Source organism: Mesoplodon densirostris, chromosome 4 (genome assembly GCF_025265405.1).
Source record: "Mesoplodon densirostris isolate mMesDen1 chromosome 4, mMesDen1 primary haplotype, whole genome shotgun sequence".
Classification (NCBI taxonomy): domain Eukaryota; kingdom Metazoa; phylum Chordata; class Mammalia; order Artiodactyla; family Ziphiidae; genus Mesoplodon; species Mesoplodon densirostris.
The window spans coordinates 164,455,988-164,474,381 of NC_082664.1; the positions used below are offsets into that span (position 1 = coordinate 164,455,988).

At 52.3% G+C, this 18,394-nt stretch overlaps 1 protein-coding gene across 1 annotated transcript; it reads left to right on the top strand.

Annotated features, from left to right (window-relative positions):
• Positions 1-557: 557 nt before the first annotated feature.
• ECHDC3 (enoyl-CoA hydratase domain containing 3) lies at positions 558-12,945 on the top strand. Its single transcript, XM_060096151.1, is given in 5 exon segments — positions 558-1,045; positions 3,370-3,520; positions 7,332-7,479; positions 7,482-7,519; positions 12,646-12,945. Coding segments are annotated over 5 exon segments (1,125 nt in total).
• The last annotated feature ends 5,449 nt before the right edge of the window (positions 12,946-18,394 follow it).

Genomic DNA, 18,394 nt, shown 5'->3' on the forward strand with positions numbered 1-18,394 from the left:
GCTACACCGCTCCTCGCCTCCTTTAAACCCTTTCATCTGGCCTTGCAAGGGAAAAAACCCTCAGACCGCGCCTGCAGGTTTAGAGTCGTTCACCCCAGAACCAAGCCCTCAACTCCTCCCAGGAAGGGCGCAAAGGACCCAATCCGCTGTGGCGGATCCCGGGGGCGGGGCGGCGCGGGGGGAGGGATCAGAGGCGGTGTAGGGATATCGGGGGCGGGGCTCAGGGTGGAGCAAGGGTGGGCGGGGCGCCAGGGGAGGGGTTACGGGGGGCGGAGCGTCGGGGCAGGGCCGGAAGACTGGGGGGCCCGGGCGGTGGGGCGGGGCGGCAGGGACCCGGGGACAAGGTGACGGGGGTGGGGCGGCGGGGGCTGGGTCCGGCCTGGGAGAAGGGTCCGGTCGAAGCCTGGGCCTGCGATCCCCGACTCGGTTTTGCCCGCTGCCCAGAGCAGTCGAAGCGCAGCGGCCCGGCTCGCTCCCGCGCCCCTCGGAGCGCCCACAGCCCGCGGTCCTTGGCATCCAGCTCAGTGGCGTCCGACCCCGGCGCGTCTCTGGCCGCCATGGCCGCCGCCGCGGGCCTGCAGGCCTTGAGGGCGAAGGGGTCGGGCTGGCTCCGGCGCGGCCCGTGGCCTCCGCTCACCGCCGGCTTCCGCAGCGGGGGACCGGCCGGGGTCGGGCGGCCGGAGCCGGGGTCGCGACCCACCAGCACGCGGCAGCGGGACGGCATCAGGTCAGCGGCCCGCGGGCGTGCGGGGCTGTTCCCAGGGAGGGTGGCCGGCGGGACCCGGGAAGAGAGAGGGGCGGAGGAGGCCGGGCCGCCGGCCGCGCCACCCCACGCGGAGTACAGCGAGGCTCGGTCAGTGGTCAGCTCCGCCCGCCACGGAGCCCAGTTTATCCATCACAACGGATCGGTCCGGCGGAGAAGTCCGACGTGGAGGGAATCCGCGGATGCTGCGTTTACAGACGTCCCTTGCCTGGGCCCAGTGACCTTCGAGACCCTGCAGGACGCACACGAAGGATTTAAGTGGGGCTACCTGGGAGGGCTCCAGCATTGCCTCTAAACCCAGGCCAAGTCGACAGTGCAGTTGGGCTCAGCGTGGGCAGCCTTGTGGGAGGCTCCACCGCTGCTGTACCTTTGAGAAAGCCCTTCAGTAAGGCTTCTGTGCCTCACAAACTTGACCTGGCTCCGAGGCGAGGTCAGGCATAGCCGAGCTGCTCCTTGGCCGTCATCCAGAAGTGCCCACGTGAGGGCAGGCAAATAAATAGGCTGAAGGACACAGGGTACTGAGCTCTGCCCTTTGGCTCAAGAAGCCTAAAACCCTTTTACAAAAACATACCAGGGCACAAACTTGAAAGTGGACGGTGGCGTGATAAAGGCAGAAGGCCCCAGCCCCATCCAGGCCTCACTCTGACGTTTGCCTGGCCAGGGCAAGAGTGCAGAGGGAGGCCTAGGTGGCATGTCTGAGTATTCAGACCTTACAAATCAAGCTGGGAAATATGTTTTCTTCTCCTCCCCTCACAAGTAGGCCGTCATAAGACCTGGAAGGCTGTGTTGGAATTTACAATCCCCAGGCTCCTAGGAACTCCCCCAAAGCAGGGGAGAGCCTGCAGCTTTGTTCTTTTCTTCCCACCCTGTGCTGCCTGCCTGCCCCACCTCTCCACCGCTCCCTCCTGCTGCTCTGCCAGGGGCTTGGCACACAGGTCTGCAGACACCCCGTGCAGCATGCCCACAATCTGTCTAATCCTTCACCCCCTACAGACAACTGCTCACAGCCACCCTCTGGGCCTAATGGTGCCCACTGCAGAGCCTGGGAATTCCAGGGTTTCAGGTGACTGGGGCGGGGTGTGGAAGAGGGTGGTGATTTCCAGGTGGGCACATCCCACCTTCCCAGTGGACTCCTTGCTCACCTGGAGGGGCACCGCTAGAAGAGGGCCCAGGCAGGGGCCCTTCTTGCGCATTTTCAAGGGCACTTCTGTTTTTGCAAATCTGGCCCATTTGGCACGTCAGCCAGGCAACAGAAGATCTCACTGATTCTCCAGAGTTAAATATGAATCAGAAGGGGGGATGGTGGGAACAATCTCTCATACATGCTGGGAATGGTGTAGTAGCAAGGAAGCCCGGAGGCCAGCGCTAAAGCAGAACGATGTCAGGCACTAAGTGGGTGATCTGGAGCAACTCAACTCAAGTGTCCCTTTTCAAAGCTGCTTCTCTCGGTGACAGTACTGCCGTGTAGTGAGGGCCAGCTCAGAGTCGGGTCCTGTGCTCGGCACTACACACTCTTTATTGCAGCCCTTACTACAGCCCACTAGGTAGATAACGTTATCCCCACTCTGAACCCCACTGACAGGGTTCAGAGAGGTAACAGCCTGTTGGAGCTCACATGGCCAGGAGCTAGGGTTGCCAGGAGTCAGGGAAAGGCCCATCCGCCTCCAAACGCGCCCTCACTCTTGCTGTGCCATCTCAGGGTACTTGCCACTTAGTTTAAAAGAGATGCCAAAAAACTAGACGAGATGAAAATCCACAGCAGTTGGTGGAACTGGCCGTGAAAAACAGAAATGCTCTTTTTGGTCATGAATTCAGTCAACAGATACATGTTGAGTGTCTCCCCTGTGTGGGACTCTGGCAGTGTCTTGCCTCCTGGACCTTCTGGTGGTTTACGCCGATAGGATGGCCTTCCGACAGCTCACTGCGGCATCTACAGGGACCATCTCTTGCCCCATGAATGGAAAGTTTACACTTTTTAAAAATAAATTTATTTTTTGGCTGCGTTGGGTCTTCGTTGCTGCGCATGGGCTTTCTCTAGTTGCGGCGAGTGGGGGCTACTCTTCGTTGTGGTGCACGGGCTTCTCATTGCGGTGGCTTCTCTTGTTGCGGAGCATGGGCTCTAGGTGTGCAGGCTTCAGTAGTTGTGGCACTGAAGTTGTGGCTCAGTAGCTGTGGCTCGCGGGCTCTAGAGCACAGGCTCAGTAGTTGTGGTGCACGGGCTTTGTTGCTCCGCAGCATGTGGGATCTTCCCGGACCAGGGCTCGAACCCGTGTCCCCTGCATTGGCAGGCAGATTCTTAACCACTGCGCCACCCGGGAAGCCCCGGAAAGTTTACACTTTTATCACCTGCCCTGGTGGTGACCTCACTCTTAAAGAGATCCTCTCTCAAGAGGGGTGGTGTTAAAGCTCCAGGTGCAAGACATCCCATGTTCTGAACCAAGGTAGCCACTGGGGGAATTCAGACGGATGAGATTCTGAGGAGGTATTATCCACTGGGTTTGATATCCTGTGGAATGAGGAACGGAGCCATTGGGCAATCCAGGATGGCTTTCTGAGATAAGCAAAGGGGGAGGAGCCGCTTAGGTTACTGGGGGAAGACGCCCAAGGGGCGCCTCGGTGGAGGAGTCCAAGAAGCGGGCCCGTGAACTTGTGGGTCTGGAGCTCAGAGAAAGGTTTGAAGTGGGGCAAAGACTGGGCGTGGTCAGCACAGAGGTGGTAGCTGATACCAAGGCCACGGTGAAGTTGCCCGAGAGGAGTGTATGGAACAAGAAGAGGGCAAAAGAGGGGATTCTGAGGGTCATGACATTTGGGGCTGAGAAGAAGGCTAGGAGCCCATCACAGAAGTAGAGAAGGAGCAGCAAGAGAAGCACCAGGAAAACGGGGGAGGAGGGACGTGTTTCCAGAAGGCAAGCAGGACCACAGCGGCCACTGGGTTTGGTTCTGGCAATCGGGAGAGTCTTGGCAGCAACAGCTTTAGTGGAGTGGCAGGCACAGAAGCCTGGTGACCCGGGGTTGAAGAGTGAACTCGCAATTCAGAGCCCTCTGACAGCACTTGGGCCAAAGGATGAATGGGACACACGACAAATCAAGGGCATTTGAGGGCTGGCATCTTTTTACACAATTTTGCCTTAGGCCTTAGAATTTAATTTAAGCATATGTCAACGATGGGATGGCAGCTTTTTAGGTTTGTTAGAGCAAGCACACTCATTATTTTATTGGAAGGCTTATCAGCAGTCTCTCTCCACCACCCCCAAAATATGGTTTCTGGGGCTATAAGCATATCAGCTACCAATCACTTTTGTACTTGGGAGAGAACATGTTTATGAGAAACCAAACAACAGCTATCACAGCCACCTGAAGATGGCAGCAAAACTGAAGTGGCATTCCAAAGAAAAATGGTTATTCTTAATAACGCAGTGAAATAAATTCAGTCATCAAAGTGGTTTCCCAGAAAACAATGGCACAGAGGCTATTTACTGAGGATCCAAGTTGACACACAGCAGTGGAAATATCAGATTCAAAAAAGAATGAGGGGGCCTCCCTGGTGGCGCAGTGGTTAAGAGTCCGCCTGCCGATGCAGGGTATACGGGTTCGTGCCCCGGTCTGGGAGGATCCCATATGCCGCGGAGCGGCTGGGCCCGTGAGCCATGGCCGCTGGGCCTGCGCGTCCGGAGCCTGTGCTCCGCAACGGGAGAGGCCACAACAGTGAGAGGCCCACATACCGCAAAAAGGAAAAAAAAAAAAAAAAAAAAAAAAAAAAAAGAATGAGGGACTTCCCCGGTGGCACAGTGGTTAAGAATCTGCCTGCCAATGAAGGGGACACGGGTTCAAGCCCTGGTCGGGGAAGAACCCACATGCTGCGGAGTAACTAAGTGCGTGCGCCACAACTACTGAGCCTGTGCCCTAGGGCCCACGAGGCACAACTACTAAGCACATGTGCCACAACTACTGAAGCCCGTGCGCCTAGAGCCCGTGCCCTGCAACGAGAAGCCACCGCAGTGAGAAGCCCGCGCACTGCAATGAAGAGTAGCCCCTGCTCGCCGCAACTAGAGAAAGCCCGTGCACAGCAATGAAGACCCAACACAGTCAAAAATAAATAAATAAATAAATAGGGCTTCCCTGGTGGCGCAGTGGTTGACAGTCCGCCTGCCGATGCAGGGGACACGGGTTCATGCCCTGGTCTGGGAGGATCCCACATGCTGCGGAGCAGCTGGGCCCGTGAGCCATGGCCGCTGAGCCTGCGCGTCCGGAGCCTGTGCTCTGCAACGGGAGAGGCCACAACAGTGAGAGGCCCGCGTACCACAAAAAAAAAAAAAAAAAAAAGTAATAGATACTTCTTATAGAAAATTTGGAAAATCTAGAAGAACAAAAGGAAGAAAAATAAATTACTGATACTACACCCATGATCATACCACCCAGAGAGAACTGTAATTAATATTTTGCTGTATTTCTTTTTCATCCTTTCCCATGTGTACCCATTTGTTTGAATGATCATACATGGGTGTGATTATACAGTATAATTGTATATAATATCATCGTAGCATTGAATGCTTACTATGTGCCAGGTGATATTTTGAGAACTTTAGACATGTTAATTTATGTAATCTTCCTGTTCTGTAAGGTTGTTACTATAATTATACCAATTTTACAGATGTGAAGACTGAGGGATAGGCAGAAAGTAAGTGATAGCCGGGGTGTCAGCCCCCAGCACCCTCACTGCAGACCACCATGCTGATATTTCTCTCAGAAAATTTCATTGTAATGAGAATGTAGCATTCCATTGCATTGGAATATATTTTAGTTTATATAGCCATTTACTTATTTTTGTATATTTATATTATTTATAGTTTTTACTATTATAAAATAATGATTTGGTGAACATCTTGGTCCAGAAAGCTTTTTGCCCTACTTCAGATTATTTCTTAGAATTCCTAGATCGAGGGTAGGATATTTTTAATGTTGGTGACCTACTGGATTGCCTAAGTATTTCCCACCAGCTTGTGTGGAATCTCAGCCCTTCCTAGACGACAGGCAGGAGACAGACTGTGCCACCCAAGTCACAGCCAACTGACTCTTCATACCTTCAGTTGATCAGGTGACGGATGACACTCAGAGCTGAAACAGTCTTTTCTGTCTCTGCAGCCAGACCTTAGACGCTCTTGTGCAGCCTGCTTGCTACTGTATCCACTGAGAAGCAGCACTGCCCCTCACCTTCCCCCTCCTCACGTATGTGCACGAACCCCCTATACCCACCACAGTTCGGGGTGCTGGTACATATATGTGCATTCCTCTGGAAGAGGGTCATTAGCTACCAGATTCTCAAAAGGCGAACCCCCAAAGTCAGGAATATGATATCATATCCCTAAATATATAATTGGTCATTTTATATAATAAAGCTGACAAGTACCAAATGTTCATGAACACAAAAGGTAAGTTCCTTAGGCAAAACCTTGGAATCCGTGAAGGTCGTTTTCCTTGGAGCGGCTGCGTGGGAAGCAAGACCAGGTCCCCGCCTCCCCTCCCTCCTGCCGGGGTCGAAGGGCAAATATTTATACACTGAAGTCACCATAGTAACACAATCTGTTTAGAGTGTCATGGAAAAAAATGGAGAAATTAGCCAAGTTACTTCATAAGCTGCAAAACTAAGTTAAAGTTCTGGAGATTTTGTGGGAGAGGGGTCTCACCTGAGCCAGTTTCCAGCTCCCCTCTCTGTGCCAATGCATTTTGGAATTTTGTTTATTTTATTTTATTTATTTATTTATTTTGCGGTATGCGGGCCTCTCACTGTTGTGGCCTCTCCCGTTGCGGAGCACAGGCTCCGGACGCGCAGGCTCAGCGGCCATGGCTCACGGGCCCAGCCGCTCCGCGGCATGTGGGATCCTCCCAGACCGGGGCACGAACCCGTGTCCCCTGCATCAGCAGGCAGACTCTCAACCACTGCGCCACCAGGGAAGTCCTGGAATTTTGTTCATTTTGATGACAGCGGGGTGTTCCCCACTATCTTAATAGAACTGAGAGAGTATCATGGTGGTAATTGGAGAAGTAATTACTAAGGAAATTACCTCCCAGGCCCTTTCCCACCTGTTTCAGACTTTTAACACAAGAGCTCCACGCAGGCACCTTTGGGACAGAACTGCTTGTTCCCTAGAGGTCAAAGTCAGCCCTCTTCTGCAGCCGGGTTGCTAGGGGAGCGGTTGAGGGGACAGCATCCTCACAGAAGTCATGCTTAGGGACAGACCAGGGGCCTGGAGTCAGACAGAGGCGGCTCAGACCCCATAGCCCCCCTCGCAGATCTGGTGGCCTTAGGGGGTTACTTCCCCCCTGAGCCTTGGTGTCCTGGTTCCTTCCTCCTGGATCTCAGGAAGACCAAATCACTCAGTCTGGCTCACCGTCAATATTTAATGAAAGTTATTCTCTTTGTGACTTCCCCTACCCTTTTGTCATAGACTCTGATACACTGATAGCATATGAAAAGGGCTCTGGAAACAGTAAAGTCACACAAAATCCGAAGTGTTACTGTCGCACCTCACTGTTGGATGGAAGCGAAGCAGGTGTGTTTGCTCTTCAGGTCATGATGCTGATCCAGACCCACCCAGTCCCCATCATCGCCATGGTGAACGGCCTGGCCGAGTGTCAGCTGGTTGCCAGCTGTGACATCGCTGTGGCGAGTGACAAGTCCTTTGCCACGCCGGGCGTGAACATTGGGCTCTTCTGCTCAGCCCCGGGGTGGCCTTGGGGAGAGCGGTGCCGAGAAAGGTCACTGAACTCCCTGCACCCACTTGCTAGCTGTGATCCTCCAGTGCCTGAGAGGGTGAGTTCCAGAACTTTCTTGTTGAAAGTACCGTTTGATTCAGGACATTCTGCCCAAAGCAGAGCTGGCTGAATGTACTAATGTCTCGTGTTGGGAGGTTATCCCAGTGGCGGTCAGCTTGTAAATCACTGCTTTTCATTCTTGCCTACCCGTCAGTACAGCTGGCTAGGTTTTTAGATACGCTTTGTTTTCATAAAGGTGAACATTTTTTGCACTCTTATTTGAAATGCAATTCAGACACAGTTTTGTTGCACGGAAAGGTTGCCCATGAGCTATAATAGCATGGTGACATGCCAGTATAAGAGGCTAGGACACTTTGTCGCTGGCTTCCTGTTTGCCAGCAATCTGTCTCATTCCAGAACGGACTGAAAGTAGCTGATCCACGGAGTGTGTCAGGTTTGCAGTGGTTGCAGGAATGTCCTGTCCATGGTGTGTCGAATCTGCCCCAGAAGGAGCTGCAGTGCCAGAGTTGTTCTGTCGTTGCTAACCCGAGTGAGGTCCACTTTCTTCACAAAGCTTTCCTCCTTCCTATAACGTCATAAACAATGTTTACTGATCAGCTCTTAAGTGGAAACAGGTGGTTTCCTTGTTCTAGAAAAATACATCCTCATTCTCAACTGGAAATCTGTTTTTAAATGGGGTGCCAGAGTCATAGCAAGAAGGGAAACTAAATTGCTTTCTAGAATATATGAACCATTTTAGCATCAACTAGGAAAATTAGCAGTTGCTCATATGCCAGGGGCACAAAAGAAATGAGCCCCCGCAGGACCAAGAGGTTCAGGGGAGCACACCTGCCTTTCATGCACCTCCTCATTAGCTTTTACAGAAATGTGTGTTTGTGAGAAAATTCTGGTGACAGATACCTACAAACACACACACTTATGAAAACCAGCTGGACATGGGCTCCACATTAGAAAAGGTGACCCTCAGAACACAACAGCTTGCTCCAGTGTCCTTAGACTCAGGGGGGTGTCTGGATCCCACCAGGATACACATTTACCTTAAATGTTATATATTAATTCAATAAATACTTCTTAAGTCCCTGCTTGGTGCCAGCACATTAAATTAAAATGCATCACAAAGTTATCGTCAGAGCTTATGAACGAAGTATTTTATAATTGTGCAAATCAAATCTCCAGGCCTTTTGCACATTAAAGGTGGTTGCTTGGCCAACCTGCTGCTGTTCAGGCCTACTTTCCAGATAAGAATCTATTCTTTCTCAAAACAAACTTTAGGACTTCCCTGGTGGCACAGTGGTTAAGAATCTGCCTGCCAATGCAGGGGAGTGTGTTCAAGCCCTGGTCAGGGAAGATCCCACACGCCGCAGAGCAACTAAGCCCGTACGCCATTACTACTGAGCCTGCGCTCTAAGAGCCCGTGCTCCGCAACAAGAGAAGCCGCCATAAAGAGAAGCCCGAGCACCACAACGAAGAGTCCCCGCTCGCCGCAACTAGAGAAAGCCCGCGCGCAGCAACAAAGACCCAACACAGACAAAAATTAAAAATAAATTCTCACTTAAAAAAATCTTAAAAACAAACTTTAAAAATCAAGGCTTATACTTGAGTCCCAGAAACTTAAAAATTGATCATATGTGTCAAATTTTAAATTCGTTTTTGAGAAGAAAGAAGGGAAAAAATTTTTGTCAAAAACAGGCCTTAAATTCCCAGGAAGCCCAGTTCTCAGAACCATGTTGCATAAATCTCACCTGCGTGGCCCCCCCAGGAGGAAAACTAGGGATTCACAAACATCTAAAACCGACCAAAACACACCTGCCTGTCGTCAGTGCTTGGCTGCACCCACAGGGACGCATCCATACACGGGCCGCCACCTGCGTGGGTGACAGGCCAGCGTCCCCTTGCACATTCGCCGGGAAACAAAACTAGCAGGTGCCTTTGCAAAGTGGCCGGGTCGGGAGGCTCCGCCCCTTTAAACACGGCTGAGGCGGCAGGTGTGGGTCGCCAGTGCCCTCTGCTGGTCATCCTAGGGAACTGCCCAGCGTGCGGAGGACTCTGCCTTTTGTCCTGCAGAAACCGTGGCGAGGAGCCCTCGGGTTCCAGCCAGACTGAGCCTGGGCGTGAATCATTTACCACGTGTGCAAAGTGTCCCCCTCCCCCGGCTTGAGTTAAATATGCATCTTCGTTGCACGTATGGACGGCCTGCCTGGTGCAGCTGCTCCCTCCCCCAGTCAGAGCTGGTCTCGCCCAGCCTCTAAAGCAGTGGGTACCACGGGCAGGGGGAGCACGTGAAAGACCAGAGCCCCGGTTTCCAAACCAGTCAGGTCTCCGCGGGAGCAGTTGCTTCCCCCAGTTTACCCACAGTAACTCTGTGCATCTGCGGGACCTGAATTCCTAATTGTCTGATTAGATCAGAGTAGAACTTGCAAGATGCAGAGGATGTTAAGTGAAAGCCTTGCTACCCAGCCCGCGTGCAGATCACCAGAGAGCCTGGGAGCCGGGGGTCTCAGGCCCGTCCCCCCAGACCCACCGCGTCAGAATCTGCATGTGAACGGTGACGCTGTGGCCACCACAGGCGTATGTTCAACAGCCCACCTCACGGAAGGACTGGGGTCTCAGTGACTCACCGGAGGTCTCCCGGCTGATGAAGTTAACCCGTGATCCCGTCAGGTCCTTCCCTTCCGGTCCTGCAGAATCGCAGCCCTAATGCTGACGCACCACCAGCTAGTTCTTCTCCTACACGTGCCTTGAGGAACCCCAGAGACCCCTCTGCTTTAAATAATCAGGGGCCTTGATACCTGAAGCCAACATTGGAGATTCATACAAATTTACAGGAGGAAGAAGCCTGTTAATAACAGGCACTGCATTTACTCGGGGCCTCCTGGGTGCCCTGCACTGTAGTATAAGTTTTACACAGCTTTCTCCAATCTTCACAATTCTGCAGGAGAATGGGAATCTTTACTCCCATTTTTTCAGAGGAGGAGACAGACTCAGAGGGTTAAACTGCCCCCTTAAGTTCGTGTGGTTGGTAAGTGGGATTGGAACTTGGGGACATCAGACACCAGGGGTCAGCCTTGAAGACCAGCCTTGGTTTCAAGCTCTTTCTGTTGCTTTTAATACAGATACTCTGGGAAGAGGAAGTATAAAATCACCACCTTGTTCGGGGGACCCTAACAAGGGTTGATTACAGAAAAGGGTGAGAGGAAGTATTTTCTTCTTTCACCTGAAGTTTCAGGGGAAACAGTAAGTAAAGATTATGCTAATTCGCCATAAAATAGGCTTTCTTTTTCTCAGGGAATGCCACTCTATTATCTAATCCGTGTGGGTACAACCCCTATAACTCAATGTGGTGCTAAATAGCGTTACCCCACCAGGCAGGTAAGGACACTGATGCCAGAGAGGGCCATGAACCAGGTAGGACCAGGCAGGAAGCTGAAGGCAGGTCAGGAACATGAGTGCCCGGGGCAGGGGGTGACTCTCATGTTCTCTTGCTCCTTCCCCAGGTCGGACCCCCTGGGTCCCTTCACTGGGACTCGCTGGGAGTCTTCAGAGGCGTCTTACTTAGCAGCCCTGGATCAGCAGCACCGGTTTTTAGCTCCACATTCAAACAGGCACTTCAAACGTGCTTTGCAGTGACAATGCTGTTCCTCTTCAACTATGAAAGAGTCTCTGTAGCTCCTGCTGCCTCCAACATGTCATCGTGAAATTTCCAAAATTGGGCAACATTGGGATTTAGTCCTCTCCCCTAACGGCAGAGGAGAAAATGGGGCCAACATCGCCTCGTCCCTGGTGGCCAGTCCAGTCCACTGTGTGCTCCATCTGTACCTAGGATGGCATCTGTACCCGCCTTCTGGCCTCTCCTCTTCCACCAAAGCCCAATCCCTCCATGATACCATCTAGTCTCATGATTCAAAAAACCACCTTAATCGGTGGTTCTAAACTGGGAGCAATATTGGCGCCAGGGGCCATTTGGCAGTGCCTTGATGGTCACAAGTTGGGACAGGGGTACTACTGCCCGGTAGATAGAGGCCAGGGATGCCAGAAACATCCTACAATGCCCAAGACAGCCCCACACCACAAAAAAATTATCTGGTCCAAAACATACAATAGCCCTGAGGTTGAAAAACAGGACCTAAGTGCTGATGATACCGCAAGCCAGTCCAATGATCTATAACAAACCACCCTCAACTCAGTGGCTCCAAACAACAGTCATTTGTTTAGCTCGTGAATCTGCAACTTGGACAGGGCTCAGAGAGGAAGGCTCATCTCTGCACCACAATGTCTGTGGCCTCAGCTGGGAAGATTTGAAAGGGGAGCGTGGCAGCTGGGGGCAGTGGTCTGAGGGCCCACCCGCTCCCACATCTGGCCGTTGAGGCTGCCTCTCAGCTGAGACCTCGGCTGGGCTGGTGAGGGGCACACACAGCACAGCCTCAGTGCGGCTTGGGCTTCCTCACGGCGTGGCAGCTGGGCTCCAAGGCTGAACAGCTGGAGAGAAAGAACCAGTGGAAGCCGTGTCACCTTCTGACCTGGCCTCGCCAGGACTATGGCATCACCTCTCCTGTACTGTGTTTGCCTCCATCCATCCACTCCTTAAATCACTCACCAATAAATATCCTGAAGGCTGCCTACTATGTGCAAGGTACTCTTCTGGTGCTGGCAATACAGAAATAAACAGAACAGTAAAAAAAAAAAAAAAAAAAAAAGTCTCTGACCCTAGTGAAGTTTATGTGCCAACAAAGGAGATAATACAATAAACAAAATTAATGTGTAACATATATAATAAATGGTGAAAGTGCAAAGGAAGACAATGCAGCCAGAAGGGGGGATGGTGCTGGGGTGTAAGCTGTGATTTCAATAGAGTGGTGACACGTGACCTGAAGGAGATGAGGAGTGTCCCCCCCGTCTCCTGGGTGCTCATGGATCCCGTCCCTGGCAGGAGTCTGGGGATGGAAGACCTCAGGGGTGATGGGGGACATGGTGTTTGAGGAGCAGGTAACTGGGCCGAGCGTCACGGTACAAACAGTCTCTGCAGAGTGAAGTGGGGCGGGTGGGACCTGGGCGGCACTGGGTCGCAGGATGACCAGTGCCTAAGTAATGGCCCCTGTCCCCTCCCACAGGTGGCCTTGGAGGTGCTCTTCACCGGGGAGCCTGTTTCTACGCGGGAGGCCCTGTTCCACGGGCTGCTGAGCAGGGTGGTGCCGGAGGACGAGACCACGCGGATGGCGAGGAAGGTGGCCTCGCCGGGCCGGCCTGTGCTGTCGCTGGGCAAAGCCACCTTCTACAGGCAGCTGGCTCGGGACCTCAGGACCGCCTGCCACCTCACCTCCCAGACCATGGTGGACAACCTGGGCCTGCCGGATGGCCAGGAGGGGGTCAAGGCCTTCCTCCAGAAGAGGAAGCCCGTCTGGTCACACTGAGCGGCCTCATCAGAGGAACCGGGGGCCGTGAGCCCAGTGGGCAGCGCTCAGGGTCCCCCCTCCACCGGCCCCACCCGTGACCTTCCGACCCCCAGACAACACCGCTGCCTCGTGACTGTAGCAGAGCCAGCCTGCTTTTCCAGCATCAGTCACGTCTCAGTGCATGGGGTCTGGGTTACGAGTCGGTACTCCCTAGGGAAGGGGTGACCTGGAGAGTCGGGTGCTAACGTGAGCAGAAGGGCTGTGAGCACACAAGAAAGCCCATGTGTGACGCTCCTTCCCAGGACCTTAGGTGAGGGGATGCCCCCCACCACCCCATGGGAGAAGGTGAAGATAAAACTGAGGCGAGAAGGAAGGATTTCAGCCCGACTCTGTGACTGGAAAGGGCCCCCAAGGTGGAGGTGGTGCCAGGTGCCCACGACAGAAACATTGCAGATCTTCACGAGATGCTCTCCCCTCTGAAAATCTTCCTGATTCTATTGAGAAATAATCATGCCTCTGGTTTTGGGATAATCTTATGGGGTCTTTTAAAGATTACCTACTTAGAGAGACTGGTAATTTTAACTTCCCAACCAGACTGTATAAGCTGGTTGAGAGAAGAAAATCAATGAACTCTGTCTTTGATTCCTGTGCTGATGGACGTCTAGTAGGTGCCTGGTGCTTCTGTAATGAAGGTCCCTGCCACCAGGATACTGGGAACACGGACCCTGGGCTAAACCTGAGGATGAAAGCATCAGGGAGAGAAAGGAGGGACACAGAACACACGTCCTCCCCATGAAGGATCGCCTCCTCTGGAAGCATTTCCAAACTCTGCTCAGCTTCTGGTAAAGAATCCAGACTAGCCTCAAGCATTTGAGTTCCCCAAAGGTGGGTTAGGACCTAAACGTCTTACTTTCTGGCTTCTGGTCCAGTTAGGCCCCAGAAATGTCCCAGACTTCTCCTCCGCCAGCTCACACCCGGGGCTGATCATGTTTTTTAAGGCCAATGTTTTTTTTTACCTATGATTAGAGTGGCCGTAAATGTAATTAGTACCAAAGACAGAGACCCGTGAGGCTCTACCCGGTGGTTCTCATTCTAATCACGGGGGCAAGCAGCCCCTGGAAGGGAGGTCCCCTAGTGGGTTTCTATTGAGATTGGCCTTTTTTTTTTTTCTTTGCCAGAGTTTAGAAAGGTGAAAAAGTGTTCCCTTGGAGGGCTTCCCTGGTGGTGCAGTGGTTAAGAATCCACCTGCCAGTGCAGGGGACACAGGTTTGAGCTCTGGTCGGGGAAGATCCCCACATGCCACAGAGCAACTAAGCCCGTGCACCATAACTGCTGAGCCTGCGCTCTAGAGCCTGCGAGCCACAACTGCTGAAGCCCGTGCGTCTAGAGCCCGTGCTCCGCAACAAAGAGAAGGCACTGCAGTGAGAAGCCCACGCACTGCAATGAAGAGCAGCCCCTGCTCGCCGCAACTAGAAAAAGCCCGCACGCAGCAACGAAGACCCAATGCAGCCAAAAATAAATAAAATAAATGTAAAAAAGAATGTTTTCTTGGAAAGGAGGAGCTTGTTACTGAGAATGTTCCTCAGAAGAAGAAAGATCATCAGAGCCACCAGTCCCTGGAGCCCAGTACACACCAGCACCCCCTGTACATCCTCATTCAGTCACCACCAGAATCCAGCAGAGTGGGGCCACCATCACCTCCAGCTTACAGATGGGTGGTGGAGACCCGGGAGAGGGAGGGTCCCAGACTCTGCTGATAAAGCCGTGGATGCCCTCCTCCCAACCCCCCCGCTGGCTGCCCACCTTGTCGGGGAGCCTGGGCTGGAGGGAGGCCGGCCTGAAAACCTGACCCCTGCCCCTCAGCTTTCCGGAACCCAGGGCTGGACTAAGCGCGCCCCCTGGAGGACTTTGCCGGTGCACCGGGGACGTGGGATTTGACTATTGGCAAATCACCAGTGGAGTTTTACTACGAATCTGATAAACAACTGTCTGAAATTTCAACCCAGGCTGTGAAGGACTGGCCGTCATGATCTGCTCAAAAATAATCTGCCAGTGGGGCCCCTGCGGGTTGCCCCCCGTGGGAGTTGCTGTGTGGCTGTTGATAGATCCCACAGTGAGGAGAGGGTGTTATAAACTCCGGGCTTTGGAGAAAGTTAGCAAAGCCTTCTCACACGTTCCAAGGAAAACCAAGTTGCCTTTCCAGTTTCTGTATGAGCAGCACCATAGCCTCCAACCAGGAAATCCTCTGGCCTCTGGGCTGGCTTCCCAACCTGTGAGCTGAGGTGCCTCAGGGACTCGCTATAAATCTCAATAATCACCGGAGCAGAAAATAATCCAGAAGGAAAATCTGCTACCCAAACACCAGTGTCATATAATTCACCCCCAAGGCAAATACAAATTGGGGGTTAATTTGCATCTCTGTTTCCTTCCACATGAATGAAAACTTTCTGATCACCACCACAGATGACTGCTTTTGGAAAGCCTCGTGTGTTCATCTTTCCCTCTGTACCATTTACTGCTCAGGGAGCTTTGCTGAGCTCAGCCCAGAAGATCCCACACCAGCAGATTCAGGGGCTAGAAAGTCAGCGAAAGGGGCCTTTGATTCTTCATGGCCTGGGGGAGAGAGCATTCCCAAGGCCGGACTCAGCCCCCCAAAAAACAAACAGATGGCGCGAATAAATGACTAATTTTACACCAACAAATGGGGGGCCTGCCAGGAGATTTATTGAGCCGAAACTCTTGCCAGGCAGCCCTCAGAAGGAGCTCTCTCTGCTCCCCTGGTATGTGCAAGGCTCAGAGGAGTTAAGGCATTGGCCACAGTTGAGCCAGCATCTATATGACTCTGAATCCCGTACCTCTGACACCACACCGCAGTCCTCCCAGTGTACCGAAAAGATCACAGTTTCAACCTGGAGAGACGGACAACCAATGCACTTAAAGGAAACCAATCAGAAATGGCAGAGCCAAGGCAACACAGCTTTGCTTACCGAGGGGATGCAGGAGAAGCACAGATTCAACCTCGAAGAACACCGAGTTCAAGTCCGAGGACTGCCACCATCTAGCTGTGTGACGGTGCAGGTGACGGAGCCTCTTTCAGCACCCAGGTCCCCTTCTGGGACCCTCATGTCCTCCCGATTCTGACACTGCAGATTCTACAGCAACGGAAACTTGCTGTGAAACCTGAAACAGGTAGCTTTGCTCAGAGAAAATGCTCTTTTACAAAAGGAGATGGGCCTCTTTCCCTAGAAGTGATGAACAGTGAAAACACCTGATTACATTGGAGAACGAGAAATCCATTATGGAGCCTCAGAGCCTGGGGGCCACACCTGAACCTTTTTAAAATGTCCGGCTGGGAAGCACCTAGAGAGTGAAATCGGCAATCATCCTAATTTTGTCTAGGGGCCCCCCTTCCTCTCTCCGTCCTCTGAAAACCCACTGCACTAAGCTTTTAAATGGTTTTAAAATATTTGACCGATGAATGATTATGCTTTCCTGGCAGTCATCAAGAGGCCAGAGTTCAAATCAGCTTTATTGAAGCTCACCTGTTACTGTTAATAAACATGAAATTTCAGTCTTGCAAGGGTTTTTCTTTCATGTTCTGGAGGCCAGAATGTATTTTTCAGGTCCCAAACAGAGCCCCCCCCAACCCCGCCCCGAGAAGCTGGCAGGCCGTCCTGGGCCTGCAGGATGGGAGGGCCCGGCCCCCTCTGGCTCCCTGGGGGAGGGGAGGCCGCTGTCCCACAGGAAAGGGGGAGGGAAGGCTGGGGGCCGGGTGAGTCCAGTGTTGTGGGGTTTATGCTCCTCTGACGTCCTCGCTGATTTTCATAACGATGTTTCCTTCCAAGCTGCCTTTCCTGCCCGGGAATGTCTCAGCTCTGACCCAATTTGCAAGTATTTGTTCACAGATTTAAGAAATCTTTCCCTTTTCTGTTGTATGTTTTCAATATTTACCTTACCTAACTCTGTATTGAGATGGTACTGGCCACGTTTAGAAATTTCTAGGAATCTAGAAACAGTAAAAAAAATGTGTTGATCAAAGTGGAGTGTGATTTAAAGCTTATCAATGCTTCGACTGATGTAGTGATTGCTCTGTGCCAGGCACTGTTTAAGCATTTTCTGGATGTTAATGCATGAATCCTCATAAAGTCTCTATGCACTAGGCTTTATGAACCCCATTCTACAGAAAAGAAACTAAAGCCAGATACTAAGTGACTTGCCTGTCATCACACAGCCGGTAGGGGGCAGGGCTAGGTCTGAAATCCAGGGGGTCGGGTTCTGCGCACGGACTCTACCCCAGGCCACCTTGCTGCCCCTCTTACTGGCTTTGAGGTGACGGCGACATTCCATCACTTTGTAGACACTTCTGTTGTGCAGGAAGCACACTGAATTATTCTTTTTTTTTTTTTGCGGTACACGGGCCTCTCACTGTTGTGGCCTCTCCCGCTGTGGAGCACACGCTCTGGACGTGCAGGCTCAGCGGCCATGGCTCATGGGCCCAGCCGCTCGGCCGCTCGGCCGCATGTGGGATCTTCCCAGACCGGGGCACGAACCCGTGTCCCCTGCATCGGCAGGCGGACCCTCAACCACTGCGCCACCAGAGAAGCCCTGAATTATTCTTTTAAATCACAGTCTAGTGAATCACACTCCCTGCCCCCAAACAAGAGTGTGCATTCCTACCGGGCCACATCAGTCCTCTGTTGTTTATTTCTCAGCGCCTGGACACTGCCCGGCACAGCGTAGATCTCCCATGAGACTTTCCGGGTCCAGTTAAATGCAGCCAGGGTGCAGTTTCCCCACACACCCTCACCCCGTACAGGCCTGTGACACAGACATGAGAAATTTCTTAAAATTCTCAGACCACATTTTCTAAATCAGTTTTGCAAAGTTGAATAGCTCAGCAAAACGTGAATTAAATCCATGTTTTCTCTGTAGGTCCATGGAAGTTGATGGTGTCTCTGTGTAGGTCGGTATTCAGGAGTTACTTTGGATGAAATCAGATCCAGGGTTCCAAAAAGCCCATTTTCTTTCTTTAAAGCACAGCTGAAGCATGTTTTGGCCTCCAAATGCTTACACTTCTGGTGATAGAACAGAGAGAAAATATATGGTTGGTTGGCAAGGGGAGAAGACAGCTAATAGATTTGCTCTTGACGGACTCTACTGAAATGGTTAATATGCCTATTTAAACCAAAATTGGCTCATTTGGTACTGCTGTCAAAGTTATTATTCTGATCCTTTGATAATTATCCCTTAAGTTACCCAGTCAGTCTGTCTAGTTTTCACACATGAAGTTTCTTCAAGGCCCTAGTCCCATATCAGCAACCCCGCCCGGTCCCTAAAGGAGGATGGACAGTTGCCAGGGTCACTCACTGTGCCCCTCACCCCACCCAGCCCCCCAACCCCAGGGACCCCTCACACCTGTCCTCCTGCCAGCCTAGTGGTGAACCCCCCACACACAAGTTACCATGTT